The sequence below is a fragment of the Salmo trutta genome, chromosome 23 (genome assembly GCF_901001165.1).
Source record: "Salmo trutta chromosome 23, fSalTru1.1, whole genome shotgun sequence".
NCBI classification, from domain to species: Eukaryota; Metazoa; Chordata; class Actinopteri; order Salmoniformes; family Salmonidae; genus Salmo; species Salmo trutta.
Window position 1 is genome coordinate 41,968,001 of NC_042979.1, and position 21,449 is coordinate 41,989,449.

At 42.4% G+C, this 21,449-nt stretch overlaps 1 protein-coding gene across 1 annotated transcript; it reads left to right on the forward strand.

Annotated features, from left to right (window-relative positions):
- The first annotated feature begins 231 nt into the window (after positions 1–231).
- sh2d4a (SH2 domain containing 4A) lies at positions 232–15,768 on the forward strand. Its single transcript, XM_029710372.1, has 9 exons — positions 232–622; positions 1,477–1,808; positions 2,786–2,945; positions 6,098–6,248; positions 7,852–7,984; positions 12,332–12,530; positions 13,278–13,408; positions 14,369–14,586; positions 14,934–15,768. The coding sequence occupies exons 2-9, from the start codon at positions 1,634–1,636 to the stop codon at positions 15,024–15,026; spliced, it is 1,260 nt and encodes a 419-aa protein (XP_029566232.1). The 5' UTR covers positions 232–622; positions 1,477–1,633; the 3' UTR covers positions 15,027–15,768.
- The last annotated feature ends 5,681 nt before the right edge of the window (positions 15,769–21,449 follow it).

Genomic DNA, 21,449 nt, shown 5'->3' on the forward strand with positions numbered 1-21,449 from the left:
TTGTTTTCGCCAAGATTATGGCGCTTTCAAGACAACTGGGAACTCGTGGGAAAAAAATTAGGTCAAATCATGACGTCGGTGATCCTCACGTCGGAAAGTAGAAGCTCCAGAAAGATGCCCTAGTTTTCGAATTGGAATTCCGAGTTGGATGACATTTCAAAACGACTTTTCCCAGTCGGAGCTAGTTTTTTTTTTGCCGAGTTCCCAGTTGTCTTGAACGCCTTGAACTCGGAAGTCGGAGATTTCCGAGTTTCCAGTTGTTTTGAACGCTGCAGTAGTCTACCTGCAATAACAGTGAGTGGGATTGACAAATATTAACATTTGCATAAGGGAGTGTTTTTTTTTCTTGCGAAACTTGTTGGCACTTTTTGCCCTTCATTTAGGAAATAAGTAACCTACGGAAAACGTTACCTGCAATGGAACATTTGTCATTGTCGTTAAACCTGCGAAATACCGCTAAATAGTTGGCTACAGGGAAATATATATATTTGCAATCGTGACCATCGCCCCATCGTGTGACTCATGCCGAACATTCCCATGGGACAGTTTGTAAACAACTTATTTTTTTAAAAGCGCCCACGAATCGGCTGTGAATTCCACTTTCAGTATATATACCCTAGCGGTAAGTACATTTGGATGAACTCAATAATGAAATATATGGAACGTATTTTTGTTTACCATTTCAATATCCAGTGATAGTACAAATAAATCAACACTGCAAATGGTAAATCAGCGTTATCATTTACTGCCAGCATGATCATCATCCATTGTGAATGTGCCTAGTCATAGTTGATTATGGACATAAATTACTTTTTTTTTGTATCTACAACTCTTAGCTGTTGTAGGTCTGAGTAGTAACGTTTCTGTACTTAAGTAAAACATGTTTTACAGGTGTGCTCTGATACCGGTAGTTAAATGGGCAGGTTATAGTGAACTCCACTTTATCCTACTACTATTACTGTTTGAAAATCAAAATGACAGCCATGTCTTCACAGTCGACATGCAGTCCAATGGATTTGACGAGTTTTCAATCACTGTATTTCAAATTAATTTCGCATGGCAAATTCCTATGTCCCGCAGCCACCTTTAGTTGTTTGCATACAGTTGGCGACACTTCTGAAAGCCATAATAGGCTGCTATCTCACTACGAGATCATTATTCTGTTATAGCATACCGTTTCTGCCATGCTTATTAAGCACGAATCACAGTAGATTGAGAATGTGAGAGTTCAGAGACTGGACTATTGTCTTCCTACATACTCTTATTTATATGTGTGTGTGTGTGTGTGTGTGTTTGTGTGTGTGTGTGTGTGTGTGTGTGTACACCAGTTGCAACATCTGACCTGTGATGTGAACAAACATATCAGGCACTGTACTGGCTATACCAATAGATAATGTGTGGAGAAGGCAGCAGGTACTCTGATGCACAGTTATGGTCAAAGCAGCCATTTCTTACGGACATTTCTGTTTCTTTCAGTGGGAATTCAGAGAGTGAATACAGGCATGGACCAGCCTTCATTAGATGACTAACAGCTCCCTATTACAACTGAGAAACTCCCAACATCCAACCAACACCAGGTGTTCTCTGCTAATTCTAAAGTTCTCTGTAGTTGGTAAGACATTACAGCTCTACGATGCTCCAGCAGATCTTGACGGACATGTTCATATCACCTGAGCTCCTGGCTGAGCTGAGCGAGGAGCAGAAGCAGGTGTTGTTCATTAAGATGCGTGAGGAACAGGTCCGACGCTGGAAGGATAGAGAGGCTCGACTGGAGAAGGAAGATGCCACTCTGAAGAAACCCAAGAAAGGTATCACTGAGCCGTCAACACTGACAATGAATGGTTGTGTGTGTCCCTCATGGCACCCTATTAATATTCTAGTGTACTACTACTCTGTATAGTGTACTGCTACTCTGTATAGTGTACTACTACTCTGTAGCGGCAGAAAGCCTAGTGGTTAGAGCGTTGGACTAGTAACCGAAAGGTTGCAAGATCGAATCCCTGAGCTGACAAGGTAAAAATCTGTTGTTCTGCTCCTGAACAAGGCAGTTAACCCACTGTTCCTAGGCCGTCATTGTAAATAAGAATTTGGTCTTAACTGACTTGCCTGGTTAAATAAAGGTAAAAAAATAAATAGTGTACTACTTTTGACCAGAGCCCTATGGGGGAATTGGGTGCCATTTTGTATATTTTCCATGCCTCTCTCTGTGAAAAGCACATTTACTGTTGGTCTCCTGGGATGTTTCTGTTTTTCTATATGCTAGCTGAGTTATTCTCAACTCCACGATGTTCATCACATCAATGTTGTGTGTATGTGTGGATCTCCAACTACATCGAGCCGCTGTCGATGTAGGTCGATAATTCTGAAACCCTTACCCTTAAATCCATACTTTTTTTTATAAATCCACCGACTGTTTCCTCGTATCCACTGACAGCGACTTGATGTAGTCCGAGGAACACTCAGCCCACAGTCGTTGCAACCCAACTCCACCGAGATGTACAACCCGTGGAGTTGAGAAACCCAGCTAGTTATATGCCAAACTGGAGACTAAAGGACATATCGGGATCTCCACTGAAACGTTGTGTTCAGATGTAGTGATGGAGAGTACGATTCACTCCTGTTAAAGTAGTCCAACTGCAGCAGTGTTTTACAACTGTGTTGCACTGTGGGAAATGAACTGAGTAATATTATGCTAGGATTAATGAGCACAGTATTTTTCTAACTGGCTGTGCTGTGTGTTTGTGTGTGTGTGTGTGTGTGTGTGTGTGTGCATTTTGTGCATCAGCCTCTGTAAAGAGTGTACAGTGGCTGGCGGGGATGGATAGTGACGTATGGGTGTGGGTGATGGGGGACCACCCTGCCGACCAGTCCTACGAGCAGATCTGTGATGACATCATAGCCCAGAGGGCAGCCCGCCAGGCCCAGAGAGAGGCTGAGGAGCTCAGGTGGGAGGAAATAACATCACATACCGTACATTTTTTAGCAGTGCAACGTGTTTTGTGCTTTATCCCTGTCCTTTGTTGTTGTCGTGCCAAACGCCCTCTGTCATTGGCAAACATGTTAAAGATGTCAGTCAAAGCAGAGAGAGACCTGACTGTCAGGTCATTAGCCACATATTTGACTCTTAACACTTTTTAAATAGAACACCTTCTATGGAGACAGACATGGTTGTCATAGCAATCAATAACACCGCTTTCTGACAGGAAGATGTCAGGTGGTTAAGCTTGTTGTCCTGAACAGTGGCATATAAACTTACTTAATTTACTACAGACCCTGTAATGGGATGCAGTGGTTGATGTACTACAAGTCCATGGTGCTTGCCTACGGAGCTGTGAGGGGAACGGCACCTCCGTACCTTCAGGCTCTGATCAGGCCCTACACCCAAACAAGGGCACTGCGTTCATCCACCTCTGGCCTGCTCGCCTCCCTACCTCTGAGGAAGCACAGCTCCCGCTCAGCCCAGTCAAAACTGCCCGCTGCTCTGGCACCCCAATGGTGGAACAAGCTCCCTCACGATGCCAGGACAGCGGAGTCAATCACCACCTTCCGGAGACACCTGAAACCCCACCTCTTTAAGGAATACCTGGGATTCCTTCTACCCCCCCCCCCCCCCCAGTCGCTCTGGATAAGAGCGTCTGCTAAATGACTTAAATGTAAATGATGTAGGCAAAGTGTGTGTCTATGGTCTGTTTGCGGCTTATCACACCAGCCAACACAAAATGACCTGTAAGGTAGGTCCTGCACAGATTCTCTGGCTGTCGGTAATACCCACAGGGCTACAGTTGGGTTTAATCTAGACATCACCCTTCTCAGCCAGGAAGCCCTAGTTAAACGTTTCTTCATCTAAACCTCTCATTTTATTGAGTCAGGCACTGCCTGTGTTGTGATCTGCACTTAGGCAACACTATCATGGTTATGACGTTGTTCCCACAACTACAAGTCATTCAACGCTGTGTGGGAGTTTGACTTCTTAGTCATGTTTTCCTGTTAGGGTGGTGATAATGATAACCGGCTGCTGTAATGGTTTGGTTGAGCCACAGGTATGTATTACCCCACGTTAACCTGCAATCAGAAGACATGGTAACTTGTGTGGGCAGGAAACAATGTGTCATCTCCACCACTGATTAGTTAAAGATTAAAATCAAATGGTATTTGTTACGTGCCAAATACAACAGGTGTAGTAGACCTTACAGTGAGTGACATGCTTACTTACAAGCCTATAAACAACAAATGCTTTAAGTTAAGAAAAAATAACAAATAAAAGATGCTGTGAGCAGGTGGCTGGTGTGTCACTTTAAGTCAGAGGTGCTCGTCGTAATGGAATGAATGTAACGCTATGTGTTTAAAACCTTTCCATTTGTTCAATTCCAGCCATTACAAAATGCCCATCTTCCAATGGAGAAGGTGCATAAAGATGGCGGCCACCATGTACAATTGCCTTTTTTTGCTCAGTTGGCCGTATTGCTCATTGCTCTCCGTTACTCTTTTTTTGTATCATCGACAAAGCTCCAAGATGGTGGCCATTTTGAGAAAAAAAAATTACAAAAGTAGATTGTGATGATTTACTGTCACATTGAACCATGTCTCATGCCGTACTTTAAGAACTCTGTGGATAGTGCTAAAACAATGATGTCCTGTATGAATTCCTCTATCTTCATGCCCCTTCGCCATTTCTCATTCAACCATCTGTATGTGTGAACATTGTTGTTGAACATTCTACTAAATTCACTTCGTTCTGACGTTTCAAATTCTTCCCTAAGGCTGGTCAGACAAAAGCCTTACTGAACCGCCCATATGGGTTATATAATAGAATTCCGTGTGAGAACATGTATAGTCTCACACCCCACTGTTCTGTACTTGTGGATGTTTGAATTCTCTTACTAAGTGGTTTCTAAATGTAAACCTAAAGTAACGACTTTGTTCCAAACAGTCTATCATGGAATCCTGTTTTGTGTTCTCTAACATCCACATTCTCCATTTTTAAATTAATGTGTTGATAATTCTGGGCCAAATCCTAACTGGAGATCTGTGAAATCGCTGTAAAAAGTTACAGGCAAGCATTTACATTACAACTTGGTCCTCAGTGCCTGCATGTTGGCTGTTGCCATCCTGATCTGGACTTTGCTTATGTGTCATAACATTCCACTCCTCAGACCTTCTATTATTGAGTCCTTAGCAGGTTAGCTTTTATTCATCGTGAATGTTGTTCTGGAGGCAGCCCTGCAGTGGTAACTAGCTGATTTTCGAAATCCGATTTTTAACCTTAAACGCACTGCTAACCCTAATGCCTAACATTAGATGAAGACTAAAAGCAAATGTTTGTTTTCATACATTTTTACAATGTAGCCAATTTGACTCAGCAGCTGGCCCATCTAGTCGAAATCGCTCAGTTCTGCCTCCAGGACAAACCTCACCCCAATGAATGTCAATCTGCGTGGTGTTAGGGGTGTGTCCTCATAGTAGTTAAAAAAATCTGAAGAACATATGCACATCGAGGTCATTGTTGCTGGAGGTGAATTCATTGTAAATAAAAAGGTGAACGTTGCAGGCTTCCAGGCTCCATGGATACTCATGCTCCATGGATACTCAGGCTCCATGGATACTCAGGCTCCATGGATACTCAGGCTCCATGGATACTCAGGCTCCATGGATACTCAGGCTCCATGGATACTCAGGCTCCATGGATACTCAGGCTCCATGGATACTCAGGCTCCATGGATACTCATGCTCCATGGATACTCATGCTCCATGGATACTCATGCTCCCAGGCTCTGTGGATGCCTGATGAAGGGTTGAAATATTACCTGGGAGCATGTGCAGCGTTTTCCTGTTTGTTTTCCTCATAGTAGTTGCTATGTGCCTGTATGGATAGGACATGTCTGTAGCTCTTTTCTATCCTTGCCTCGAGGTAGGGGATTGTGGACTGTCATGCGAGGGGCCATGGGACTATTTGGGGAGGTGGAAGGTATTTCGATTTTAGGGAAAGCTTTACAAATCAGTGGACATGTAAAGATCTACAGGTGCTCGTGTGTGTTCTCACTCAGTCAATCCCTGTGTGTGTGTGTGTGTGTGTGTGTGTGTGTGTGTGTGTGTGTAGGGCGAAGAAGGAGGCAGAGCTGGTCAAGAGGTTCTCCAGTGTGTTGATGGACTCAGAGCTGCAGTCGTGGAAAGAGGAGGTGGAGCGACAGGAGGTGGAGCGACAGGAGGTGGAGCGACGGGCTGCAGCTCAGGAGCAGAGCCAACAGGAGGTGGAGATTAAGGCCCATCATTAAGGCCCCCCCTAGCCCATCATTAAGGCCCCCCCTAGCCCATCATTAAGGCCCCCCCTAGCCCATCATTAAGGCCCCCCCTAGCCCATCATTAAGGCCCTGTAGCCCATCATTTTGAAAAAACACAAATTCACATGCCACAGCTTATTTAGAGAGTTACAGGTAGTCCAGACTTTTCTTCCAGCCATAGACTTGGATAGACATTGTATCTGTCCCATTATGGCGTCTGTGAGACCATGGGCAGTGCCATTGAGGCAATCTCCATTTTGAAGTAGTCCATTTAGTTTTTCTATTACTTCTGCGTTGGCAAACAAACAAAGGGTGGGTGCATACTTCCACCTAGAGTGTGTTGTTTGAACAGGTATAAAAGCAAGGTTGGTGATTTACTGCCACCTACCTTTATGGCATGTTTACCCACTAGTTAATTCATTGGCTGATCTCTCCTGATGACCTGGATGGAATTATGTGATCCTTCCTTAACCCATAGAACATCCAGTTGACTACACGGGTGGTAGGTAGCCTAGCGGTTAGAGCATTGGGCCAGTAACCGAAAGGTCACTAGTTTTTTTTTGTGTGTATATTTTTTGTTGTTGTGTCTTTTCACCCCTGAGACACCCTCAGGGTGTGTGGTCATGACCAGGGTCGGACATTGTCAACATCAACCCTGGAGTTGGAATCCCCGAGCCATGTTGGGTGGGAGGGGGAGTTGGCATATGCAAAAATACTAACAATTCACACATGCATCCAAAACGGTGAAAGACGCAATGGCGCTACCCATGCTAAAACAGGCTTTTGGGCACTAGAGTCCTCTATCTCTATGGTTCCAGCCTAGCTCATCAATTCTGATTTGTTGAATTACTTATTTTTGTGCTTGGCTGGATCAAAAGCCTGCACTCCCAGTACTCTAGCTCTCCAGGGACACTTGCCTTAAATCTTAGACAGTTGAACAATTATTCTAAGGTTTTTACAGTCATGGCATCAAGTGTTTTGATCATAAGTACAGTTTGACAGGTTATATGGTTAAGTATTAGACCATTGATTAAAATGTCATTCTATAATATTGTCACAGTATGAATGTTTTAAGTTATGTAAACAAGGAAGTTGATGATGCATTGATATAAAACAATTAGCCTCACAATAGGTGTTGAAAGCTCATTTTGTCAACTTACAGGAACTACTCAATGTTTCATCAATGGTATTGGTTGCCCACATCCTCATGACCATAACACGTTAGCTAAACAACCCATGTAATCGCTTTCCAGTTATCGTTCATTTTACCAACTTTTAGAACAATGTCCTTCCTAAACACTCAGTTGTTTTATACTTCCCCATATAGGCCAGTTCAAAACAATGATTAAATACATTTGTTTGAGCTCATAGCATCACTGTCTTTATACAGTGTTTGAAATTGACTTGATTTACTGCAGGTAAAACTCTGCAGGAGGAAAAAAATGTTTGGACTTTTTGCCATGTGTGCTCTAATGAACATGACCCTGGTTCAATTCCACAGTCTTTCTATTTGTTTAGCCACTACTGTTCAGTGGTGACATTTTCTTTCTCTCCTTCCCCCTGTTTCTCTCAGAAAAGAGAGGCGGAGGAGAGGAGGAGGGCTGAGGAGGAGGTGCGAAGAGTGGAGCAGAAGAGAAAGCAGGAGATCTACATGGACTTGAGGGAGGTCAAAGAGGAGAGAGACGACCAACACTGGCAAGATTCATGTAAATACAAACACACACACACACTGGAGAAACTCTGAAGCATACGGATTCTAGGTCGTCATTTTTGCAGTCGAGCTTCACATCTCAGAAGATTGCCATTAAAACCGGTGTTTCTTAGAGACTGGTTGGTTGTTCAGCAACAAAACCGACACAGGTGCAACTATGGGGCAAAACAGACACGGTTGGCTTAGATTGTTGAAAACATGTAAACTATATTTAGTCTCCAATATGTTGACTGAAAACATCCATTTGCACAATGAGTACTTGTTGTCTCTCAATTTCACCGTTAGTTGTTGGTTAGCTAGCTAGCGAATTTTAGCCATTTTAGCATTGTCATAAAATCAGTCAAAATGCCTTTAAAACAAGCCATGGTATCAAGAACAAGAAACTAACTGAAACGAGTCACCTACGATTCCCCACATGGTAGTTTCTTGTCATTGTTGGTAGCTATATCAGGCCATCCAGAATAACAACTGACAGACTTCTGCCTGATTTGAAGCATTGCTTTCATGACGTTGTCAGCTAACCCATCTATTGGACAAGCCCAGAATGTGAATGTGATTCCTGATATCCTTGGAAACCTGGGTTCTCAGCCAGCTCCTTAGCATGGCTTGGGGTGATGTGTCTAACTTGCCATTCTTTGTTGGCGCTAATTTCTGAACACTCAACATGATCTCAGAATAGCTGCACAAATATGTTGACCTCATTGGAAAAGGTTTTGATTTTGTGTTGGAGAAGACATATCTTGGGGATCCCTGCAGTCCTATAGTTTACCACCGACCTGAACATCTAGATTGTATAAATAGGAATTTAAGTATTGTATTTCCTCCATGGCAAACTCCCAAGTATAATGAATATAGTTCCAACACACAAGTTAATATTTAACCTTCCTGTTTGACAAAGATTATAGCTGACCTTCAGTTGCACTGATTAACAGCATAAATAATCATGCTACTTTGAATTTTTTTTAAATTCAGTTTCTGCCAAAGTGTGGACATACAATGTTTGTCTTGTGCTTAGTCTGAAATGTACACCAGTCTTCCACTGTGGCCTCTCTGAATGTGAAAAACTTTTCTGCTGCTTTAACACTTATCATAAATGGGTTGAAATAAAATGTATGGAAGGCAGGAAACCCCCTTGGGCCTCTGGATAGAGCTATATAGGGCACACCAGTTGATCATTACACAGATGACTGTTTCTTGGCCTTGTGAAACGGTTTGTTTATATTCAGTAGGGTAACCAGACAAATCGTGACCTTGGGACTATAAGGTTATATCTGTTCTGAGATATTGAGTAGATGCTCTGCATCTCACAAAGACACGGCGGTTGGACCCAAAAATCTCAGGAAAGGTCGAAAGGACAGATTTCCACTTGTCTAATGTCCGTTGCTCGTGTTTCTTGGCCCAAGCAAGTCTCTTCTTATTGGTGTCCTTTAGAAGTGGTTTCTTTGCAGCAATTCAACCATGTAGGCCTGATTCACGGAGTCTCTCCTCTGAACAGTTGATGTGTCTGTTACTTGAACTCTGTGAAGCATATATTTGGGCTGCAATCTGAGGTGCAGTTAACTCTAATGAACTTATCCTCTGCAGCATAGGTAACTCTGGGTCTTCCTTTCCTGTGGTGGTCCTCGTGAGAGCCAGTTTGATCATAGCTCTTGATGGTTTTTGCAACTGCATTTGAAGAAACTTTAAAAGTTCTTGAAATGTTCCATATTGACTGACCTTCATGTCTTAAAGTAATGATGGACTGTTGTTTCTCTTTGCTTATTTGAGCTGTTCTTGCCATAATATGGACTTAGCCCTATTTGGTAAAAGACCATCTTCTGTATACCACCCCTACCTTGTCACAACACAACTGATTGGCTCAAACGCATTAAGAAGGAAAGAAATTCCACAAATTAACTTTTAAGAAGGCACACCTGTTAATTGAAATGCATTCCAGGTGACTACCTCATGAAGCTGGTTGAGAGAATGCCAAGAGTGTGCAAAGCTGTTATCAAGGCAAAGGGTGGCTACTTTGAAGAATCTCAAATATAAAATATATTTTTATTTGTTTAACAGTTATTTGGTTACTACATGATTCCATATGTTTTATTTCATAGTTTCGATGTCTTCACTATTATTCTACAATGTAGAAAATAGTAAAAATAAAGACAAACCCTGGAATGAGTAGGTGTGTCCAGTGGTCGATAGAACCTTATGGCTCTGAAATGTCAATCTGGGTTCAACCATAAGGTTCTGACACTAAGGAATTAGACATGTTAAGTTATCAAAAAATATATAAATGACCATGTTTACATGTGCGTAGTATTCCGGATAAGAGCTCATATCCCGCTTAAGGTCTTATTTGGGATAAGCTGTTTACACGCACCTATAGAGATGGATCTATCCCTCTATCTCTGTCGCTCTCTCAATAGTATCCATGTAACCACGAATAAACAGAATATTCCTCATTATAAGTATATGGGTTAAATGGAATAGTAACTGAAATAAGGACACTGACCGTGGGCCTATAACCTCTCACATGTAGAGAAATCTAATATTAACTCCTGCAGAATTAGGTTATGCATTTCTTGCAGTGAAATGTTATTTGTTTATTTCAGCATCTCTCGAGTAAATGTGAATGTGCACGGAATGTTATCTTTGACACTTATGCAAGCAGACAGTATTTCAACCATGTAAAATATGCCCCCAAGACAAACTGAAGTCTTATCAGAAACGTGTTACGTCCTTTTCTCAGCTTTTCATTTAAAAACCGGTCAAACTGATGACATTGTCCCTGTGCAAAATCTTTCCACTGTTTTGGAGTTATTGCGTTTTCTCCCCGGTCCCTAAACGAAACAGACAACTTTACCGCTGTCAACTAGATTATTAATACATTCATTTTATCAATGTAAGACATTTCTCTGAAGAGCACTACTTTATTTAGTCTTCTGGGGCAGGCCTCCCGAGTGGCGCAGTGTTCTAAGGCACTGCAACGCAGTGCTATCTGTGCCACTAGAGATTCTAGGTTCGAGTCCAGGCTCTGTCGCAACCGGGAGACCCATGGGGTGGCGCACAATTGGCCCAGCGTCGTCCGGGTTAGGGGAGGGTTTGGCCGGCAGGGATGTCCTTGTCCCATCACGCACTAGCGACTCGTGTGGCGGGCCGGGCGCAGTGCACGCTGACACGGTCGCCACGTGCGGTGTTTCCTCCGACACATTGGTGCAGCTGGCTTCCAGGTTAAGTGGGCATTGTGTCAAGAAGCAGTGCGGCTTGGTTGGGTTGTGTTTCGGAGGACGCACAGCTCTCGACGTTCGCCTCTCCCGAGTCCGTACGGGAGTCTCAGCTATGGGACAAGACTGTAACTACCAACTGGATATCACAAAATTGGGGAGAAAAAGGGGTAAAAAAATGTATTTATTTATTTATTCTGGGGCAACAAGGTATAGGAAGAGAAGCTGCATGTTTCTTACTATGTCAGAAGTTATAATATGGCCTACCAAATGTAGGAAATTTATAAGCAGGAACTTGTCTAAATTAGAGGTGAAAGTCGCCAGTAGTAAATTAATTATAGTAGGCTAAATTATTATGGTGGATGAAACTGTGCAGGTAGCCTGCGTTTATGAAGTGATTTGTGAAACTGAGCAAAACAACAGTAACGGGATAAGATGTTGACATGCTACAGTATTCCATCTTACATCAGCATATCCCAGGCATCTTATCCGGGTTTCTCATAACCGGGATACAAGCTTTTTCGGGTTATTGTAAACAGGATATGATGTTTTATTTATATGCATCAACTCAAAAACGGTATACTTGAGTATCCCGAATAATAACGGGATATTGGTGCGCATGTAAATGTGGTCAGTGACTAGAATAACACTAAGATACGTTATGAAATGTATTATGATTATCAGACAAATGACAGTCATCACTGAACAACGATGTGGCAACATCATTTACTTTACAATTTCTGACAGAGTTTTTTTTTTTTTTTTTGTTGCTTGTGTGCCATTATTGTTGGCTGAACAGGCCCTGTATTACTGTGAAGGCACAGGTCAGCTCATGGGTTAAGTGTGTCGCTGGTCACACTAAGGTCTTTGCCATCTTCCTCTTAAGTGGAGGGAGATGGCAAAGATGTGTTCTGATTGGTTCGTCTGTATTCGTTCAGGCTTGTGATTGGATTGCAGCTAGAACCTTATAGCGACGTGTTCAAATGGGTTTATGCAGATCTAACTTTCTAGTTTTTCATTTATTTCACTTAATTTTAACAAACGTCATATATAAGAACCATGAAGGTAGGATTTTGTGTGTGTGAGAGAGAGTTTACATGTATGTGTTTGTATTCTTCTGTGTTTTTCCACAGTGCGGAAGTCCAAAGCGGCTGACCTGCGGCGACGGTCCATTGCCAAGCAGACCCGTGATGACCACCGGCGGCAATCGGTCAAGGCTCTGGAGCGAGGCCGTGTGGCTGCCGTCACCAAGGCCTTCGGCGGGGACAGACCTGTCCTCCCGCCCAAACCCAAACCCAGGAACCTTACTGTGACCAGCGACACCCTTAACCCGTGAGCTGACCTGTGCCTTCACAGTAATACAGGGCCTGTTCAGCAGAGTTGGGGTCAATTCCTTTTAAATTCAGGATGTAAACTGAAATTAAAATTTTCCTCAATACTTCTCAGAGAAATGTGTGCATTTGTTGGAATCAGAATGTCAGTTTACTTCCGGAATTGACCCCAACCCTGCTGTTCAGGAGGTCTAGGGTCCAACATTCTGATATAAATACTATTGTTAGTTATGTGGAGTAGGGAATCATTCTGCAGTTATGTTGGCTCTATTAATGACATTTCTATCTGCACCATTAAGGATGTTTGACATCCCTGAATACACCCTGGACTAGGCTCAACCCCACTGAAACCCAATGGTATCCAGTCATCTGCTATGGCACAGCCCAAAACCCTAGTCCCTTCCTTAGTGACTACCACTTAGGACTTTGCAGGTCTGAAGGTCAATAGTTATATTATTGAATAGTTGGTTAAATCCACTCTATATTCACACTGGTATTAGTGAACCAAAGCTTTCCACCAGCCTGATGTGGTAATGGTAGTTTGCAGTAGTCATTCTGTAAGTACACGTCAATCCTCGTGCTTATGATGGTTGGTCTCATTCACTGAAAGCTGATGTCTAGGGATTCCCCTTTCAGACAAAGCCATGCAGAAAAACACTGAGCCTTAGAGCTTAAACACATGAATGCCTTTCACTGGCTGGCTGACTGCCTGACCCACTTGTTTTCTCTCTGTGTCGCTGCCTGACAGGAAGCAAGGGTTGCGACGCACACTGTCCACCTCCAGCAGGGAGCACATTATTAGATGGTTCCAGGAAGAACAGCTGCCTTTCCGAGCGGGTTTCCAGAAGGACCAGAGTCGCATAGCATCTTGGTTCCATGGTAAGGGGCCAAGTTGCACCGGAAATGTTTCTAACTGAACAAGAGGATTCCATCTAGAATGGACAACATATGCAAATAAATCTTAATTAATTTACATTAGACCGGAAGTCATTTACTGTCTGTGTGTGAAGAGACCACATCAGTCTCCATGCCACTCAGCACAGTTGGTTAGTAGTAGGTCTGATGCCCTCTACTGTTTGTAATATCTTAATTATACCACAGAATACACAAGTTTGATCAATTTACTGAACCATGTAGTGCAGGGGTAGGTAACTCTGTTCCTGGAGTGCCGCAGGTACTGCAGTATTCCAACTAGGCACCACACCTGACCAACTGAGCTAATTGTTTAGTGATTGCCTAAATTCAACACACTTGGCCTTCCAAAAATGTGAAGTACATGCTGGGCGCTCCAGGACCAGGGTTGCCTAGCTACCCCTGACATAGTAGGTGCTGATATACTGCGGGTTTCTCAGTAACTCTCTTGCCTTGGGACTTCTCCTATATTTAATACTTATCTGAAAGGACTGGCTGTAGTATGATCAGAGGTGTATTCACTAGGAACCAAATGGACCCAAACAGGGAGGGACTGACCTCAATGTGTCCAATAGAAACTCTTGTTTTCGTTGCGGTATGCGACTAATGAATACACCCTAGCCAGGTTTCTCATGTTGAACGGAAGCAACATCCCTGTCCAGAAACAACCCCTTTTCCCTACTCCGTAGATGCACTTGTGTAGCTCTGACTGGGTTGCAATATGGAGGAATTAGAACCTGGCCTATCAGAAGGCCAAGTAGAGCTATTGTCATATTGCTTAAACCTATTAAATCCTGTCAGATCTCCACAAGTATCTCATAGCTACAGGTAGTTTTCCGGAGAGTAAAAGCATGTACATGTATGTGGTCTTCAGAGTGTCATTCTGACTTGGCAATACTTAATAACTGACCCACCATTACCCACCAGGCATCATTTCGCGGCAGGAAGCCGAGGACTTACTGAGCGAGGGGGAACCCGGGCACTTTCTGGTGCGGGTCAGCGAAAGGATTCTGGGATACGTCCTGTCTTATCGATGCAAAGACGAGTTTAAACACTTCCTCGTTGACGCTACAGAGGGCTGCTACATGCTGCTGGGACACCAGATCAGATTCAACTCGTTGGCAGAGCTTGTGGAGTTCCACAAGGTAGTGGCACATCTAGAGCCCTTATTTTGTGCTTTTTTTAAAAATGTCATTGTATTTGGGAGTTGTTTAGGGTAGCTTTGAGGGTTTTACTGGCAATGGTTGTGATATTTGGTGGTTTTGCATACTGTAGTTGAATGCCTACTGTAGTTGAATGCACTTATAAGTCGCTCTGGGTAGGCGTGTGCTAAATGACTAAAATGTAAATAATACAGGATTTACTGTGGGTGGTATGTAGAATATCACTTCTCTTCCTCAATATTGAGATTGTAATGCATCTTGTTTTGTATTCACATGAACTGTTGAAGTGGAGCAGAGTAATGACTCTTTGCATTTTCTTGTGTCACTAGGGGGAGCCAATCACCATGTCAGGAGGGGAGCAGCTGCTCCAGCCATGTGGCCAGAGGCCTAGTGGTGTGGACTATGCAGATCTCTTTACCTGAAACCCTGCAAGGGTCATGTCCCAATAATCTAAAACAGCCTCCTTTCCTAGTCTCCTTCCTTCATGACCACTGGTCAGAAAGGTCTCGACAGGTGAATGATCGAGACCAAGTGGTTTCATCTGTCAGTGGCTTTTAAACAGTCTATGGACGGTAGTCAAGGTGGGAAAGGGACCAGGAAGGAAGCCACTTTAGAATGATTAAGACAACCTTCAGGCATGAGACGGATCTCTGTGGAACAAAGTGTTTCTACGGGAGACTCACACTATGGCTAGATAACCAACAGCGCTTGTTTTCTCAGGAGGATTTACAGGAAGTTCAGATAGAAGTGTAATGTTTAGAACCCATTACGATGTCTATCATGTAGACTAGAACAATAATAGAATAACCTTTTTTTTTTCTTTTTTTTTATCAAGGAGGAACTTCGGTTAACTTCATACTAGGGAATCGTATCGGCTCAAGTAATTCTATTTCTATCTGCAATGTTCAGAAAGTTTCACATCCGTGTTGACACTATTCTCCCCCCCAGTTCTAACTGTCAAGCCACTGACTTTCTATTATATCTAGACCTCCTCTATCCCCCATGTACAATATGAACAGGCCTGTAATATCATTTCAGGTTATGTATTCATAGACCAGTACCGTGCGGCCAGTATTGTAAAGGCACGTTTGACAGCGACAACAAAACAACAGTCGCCTGTTTGGGGATGAATGACTTGAATAAATTCTGCACTTTGTATTGCAACTGTCTAGTTGGTTTCAATGCTGACCTGAGGGGTATGCTAGTACTACAAAAAGCACGATCAATGAGTTGGCTAGCTAACTTGCTTAAATATTCAGAATTTGTTTTGGAAGATAGGCATGGTGTAATTGACTCAACAACCAAAAACACTTCTTGGTTTAGCTTTCTTAATGAACCGGAAAATCAATAGTTACTTCTGGTTGTTTATCAAAGTTAGCTGGCTAACTAATGAATCCTGGTTTGGATTATACCCCTATAGGAGTCTGACAAAACACATGACAAAGAGATTCATTTCATTTTGCAGTTATAGTTTTCTAAAAGCACATTATGAACATAATACATTACCTGCAAAGCAACAATATTTACAATGTTCTATAACTGATTCAGCTTTTTGGGAGTCTACGGCTGCGTTTCCACAGGCAGCCGAATTCCGATCTTCTGCCACTTATTGGTCTTTCAGACCATTAAGATCAGATATTTTGACAATAATGGGCAAAGGATCAGAATTGGGCTGTCTTTGTAAATGCAGCATACATTTAGTAGAACCAATTCATGTATCAGCCAAACAGCCCTAAAACAAGAAGTCATTCTACTCTAGCAATTTTAATAAACTATTTTAAAAAAGGAAGAGGCTGCAGATCACTGTTCTGGACTTTTCTTCCCGCCAGCAAAAGGTCCCGACGCTTCTGTGCATGGGCGGGATTCTCTACTTTATGCACGTTCTCTGTCCTACTCGCCTTGTGCATTTCTCTGCCAAGCATGAATGATAATTCTTCCAGGTTTTACCAGTGAAACGTGCATGCAGCACCTGCCTACCAATCAGTTGATCTCAATCAGTTTCATGGGGATATGCATTTACATCTTCTTGAGTTTTTTTTATTTTTTATTTTTTTATTTCACCTTTATTTAACCAGGTAGGCAAGTTGAGAACAAGTTCTCATTTACAATTGCGACCTGGCCAAGATAAAGCAAAGCAGTTCGACAACATACAACAACACAGAGTTACACATGGAGTAAACAACATACAGTCAATAATACAGTAGAAAAAAAGACTATATACAATGTGAGCAAATGATGTGAGATAAGGGAGGTAAAGGCAAAAAAATGCCATGGTGGCAAAGTAAATAAAGTATAGCAAGAAAAACACTGGAATGGTAGATTTGTAGTTTGAAGAAAGTTCAAAGTTCAAATATAAATAATATGGTGCAAAGGAGCAAAATAAATAAAATAAATAAATACAGTAGGGGAAGTGGTAGTTGTTTGGGCTAAATTATAGATGGGCTATGTACAGGTGCAGTGATCTGTGAGCTGCTCTGGCAGCTGGTGCTTAAAGCTAGTGAGGGAGATAAGTGTTTCCAGTTTCAGAGATTTTTGTAGTTCGTTCCAGTCGTTGGCAGCAGAGAACTGGAAGGAGAGACGACCAAAGGAGGAGTTGGCTTTAGGGGTGACCAGAGAGATATACCTGCTGGAGCACGTGCTACAGGTGGGTGCTGCTATGGTGACCAGTGAGCGGAGATAAGGGGGGACTTTACCTAGCAGGGTCTTGTAGATGACCTGGAGCCAATGTGTTTGGCGACAATTATGAAGTGAAGGCCAGCCAACGAGAGCATACAGGTCGCAGTGGTTGGTTGTATATGGGGCTTTGGTGACAAAACGGATGGCACTGTGATAGACTGCATCCAGCTTGTTGAGTAGGGTATTGGAGGCTATTTTGTAAATGACATCGCCGAAGTCGAGGATTGGTAGGATGGTCAGTTTTACGAGGGTATGTTTGGCAGCATGAGTGTAGGATGCTTTGTTGCGAAATAGGAAGCCAATTCTAGATTTCACTTTGGATTGGAGATGATTGATGTGAGTCTGGAAGGACAGTTTACAGTCTAACCAGACACCTAGGTATTTGTAGTTGTCCACAAATTCTAAGTTAGAACCGTCCAGAGAAGTTATGCTGGATGGGCGGGCAGGTGCAGGCAGCGATCGGTTGAAGAGCATGCATTTAGTTTTACTTGTGTTTAGGAGCAGTTGGAGACCACGGAAGGAGAGTTGAATGGCATTGAAGCTCGTCTGGAGGGTTGTTAACACAGTGTCCAAAGAAGGGCCAGAAGTATACAGAATGGTGTCGTCTGCGTAGAGGTGGATCAGAGATTCACCAGCAGCAAGAGCGACATCATTTATGTATACAGAGAAAAGAGTTGGCCCAAGAATTGAACCCTGTGGTACCCCCATAGAGACTGCCAGAGGTCCAGACAGTAGGCCCTCCAATTTGAGTTATAGGCTACAGTTTCAAAGTAGCCTCCAGTGTTGTTTTGAATTATGTAAAGTGAGTGAATTTTTAGACCAGATAGTATTAGCAAGCTGTAGAATAATCTACATGTTTAGTTTCAAAGCACATTTTCTCCTAGTGGCACGTGCTGTTGAGGTTTGATCCCATTCAGCCTACGCTATATGCTGTTATATTGGGTTATGGTTTGCAGAGTACCGTCATTGTGCTCTTGCAGAAATTGATTCAACTTTGATCTAACTTTATTAAAGGAGGAACATTCACCAGAGTAGCTTGTTTCCTATGAGTTGACCAGAGCAGTGTTGCCAACTCTTCAGTAAGGAAAGTAGCTATTGGCTGTCCTAGAAGTCGCTAAATGACGCCATCACCTAATTTGCATAATTGGCCATGTGCATGTAATTGTGATGGACGCTGTAGGAGAGAGGAATAACGTTGTGGGAGAGACAAAAAGTAAAAAACACCCTAAATATGTTTAGAACTACAAATTAACTTTCTTCTGTCGATTTCTCTTTTTTTTTCTGACGAACTTGAATGCATCAGCGCAATTCCCCCTGGCGCATCTTGCCTTTGTTTCTTTACCGATAAAACATTGTACATGTTAATACAACAGTAAGTACCTTTATCATAGTGCATGTTAACTTCATTTTCCCCCACGATGAAATTGGGGAGGGGACTGTATCTGTCTCCATCCGTCCTTTAGTCACACGCGATATCTCGGACACCACTGGCACGATTTTGACCAAACTTGGGTGAATGATGCGTCTTGCCATAGAGAGCAGTCATTTACAAAATTACACTGATTGGCCAGATGGTGGCGCTATAACGAATGAAATTACAATTAAAGTCAGTCTGTTTTGACTTAAAGTCATGAAATTTGGTATATAGGTCCCTCTCACAAGGAACAAATTTGCCTCAGTCACCCATAAGGTCCGCCATGATGGATTTTCCGCAATTTAGAATTTTGTGAGAACGTGTGAAAAGCTACTCTTCTGACACTGAAAAAACAATTTGCACAAAACTTTGTGGGGTCTATGGACAAAGGTCTCAAGGCAATATTTTCCAGACTAGTACCTTAAACATAGCTGCTATTGACCAATAAACATTCATGCGGGTGTGGTCTGGCACAAGAATATTTGTATTGGAACACAATTTGGTACACATTGCAAACACTGTCAAGACTCAACATATGTAAGAACATTCATATCGACCACGTGGTGGCACTATAACTGGCACATGTTTATATCTCTTGATCGATTTGACTCAGAGTGCTGAAATCTGGCACACATGCTCAGGGATGTGTGTCTAGCTAACCCACACGATATCTCAGACACCACTGGCACGCATTTCGACAAAACTTGGGTGAATGATGCTTCTTGCCATAGAGATCTGGCATTACACTGATTGGCCCAAGGGAGGTGCTGCATCATTCATGGGGGACATGTTTACTGTAGCCTTTATGTTTTCAGTGATTCACCCAGCAGTCATAGGAGACAGAACTTACTTACAAAACTGTCCCCAAGCTCTTTCTCTCTCACAAGACTGATTGTAGAGGTTGTGTGGAGGGCTCTGTCCTTAATTTATCTTATTTCTATTTTCAGGTGGAAGCTAAAACATTGTTATGGTCTCACACAATGAAATCGGAGGTGGGACTATGGATATTAATCCGTCTGTCATATGGGGGGGGGGGGGGATGATATCATTCGTGATGGACAACATGTTTACAGTTGCCTTGTTGTATATTGTGTTATGTTTTCTACTTTAGCACACCTAGGTAGTCTAGTTTTTGGGTGTGTTCGAGCAGAATTTTTGTCAAGTCACATTTGAAAGTGTGTTGCCTTATTTAAACTTGCTAAAAATCATGTGATCAAAAGGTCAATAAATTGACTGCAGTCTGAGAGGAAGAGGTGAAGCCAGAGGGTTTACTCCGCCCAAAATCTGTCCACGTTAAGCAGATCATTCATTATTAAAGTGAAGAGTTTTTCTATGGGGGGGCACAATAAGTGTTGAATCTAATCAAGATAAAAATGAATTTCTATTTTGATGCATAAGGTTCATTTGTTCTAATAGAAGTGTCGTAATGCACTGATAAGTGTGATGCACGTGACATCCTGGAGAAATAACACTAACGGAGTTGTCTCTGTTAATTTCAAGACGGTCTATGCATATTCATGAGGCTAGCATAGCGTCTTACTCTCCATTGAATACAGGCGGTCGACGTCAACACCCCTCATCAAATAGCGACATGTATCCATCAATCCAAAGAGGAATAGGCAGGAGCTTGACAGCCCACCGTTCTGCTCTGTGGACAACAAATCCCATTGAGGGTTGAGACGAGTATCTTGTCATTGGACTTGTTCGAGAAGATCAGAACTCTAATGTATCCTATGTAAATTGTGACCGACTGACTGACAAAATAATAATGACTTGTTTATTTACGATGCAAGGTTCTTTGTAGATCAGTAAGTCGGCAGTCACCTGCAATGATGAACAAGCCCATAATATCCAGTATCGCTGCTGCAGTCGACAGCAAGTTTCTGCAGCTGCTCTTCACCAACTTCATCCTACAGCCATCACCTGCATTGTGGGAAGCTCTGTTGCCAACCAACCTATCATTGGGGTGTTTTTGTTTGACCCACACCAGTGTCGTGTCTTTGGCATCTTTAAAACTGAAGACTTATTTATTAAATACTCTCTGTAATTATTAGTACCCGATTAAACTGATTAATCATGTAACTGTAATTAACTAGGAAGTCGGGGCACCAAGGAAAATATTCAGATTACAAAGTGATCATTTTCCTAATATTTTAATATCTGATCAATTAGTCTTCCAATTTATGAATTATTTACCTCACGTTAGTCTCATTCCAAACGTCATAAATTGTTGGTTATCTGCACGAACCCAGTCTTCACTAGGAGTCATCCATACATCAATTGTCTTAAATCATTTATTTACTAACTAGGTAATTCACAGAAATGCATAACAAACAGATATGGTTACAAGGAAATGATAGGAGAATGTGCCCTAGTGGGCTAAACCGGCATGGCGGCTTGTTAGACAAAAGGGGAGGGGGGGGTCAGCTGAGAAGGCACGACAGAGTTGATAATTCTAACAATTGAAATGCTAATCCTTTGCATATGAACGCTCACTCATTCGGGAATAATTGCAATCATTTATATATATATATATATATATATATTTATTTACGCTCAGTGTGTCGTTGGGATCTCTGTTAAAGTTTGTTTCTGTTGGAGAGTTTGTCCGCTCTGTCGTGGTTAGAATGGATAGTTCAGAGTGACATTCATTCATGTCGTTATAGCATAGATGTTTCGGGGGTTGTCGGTCTTCGTTCAATGATACCGAATTCCTAGCAGCAGACTAGAAATTAATATCAAAGACTTGTTCTTA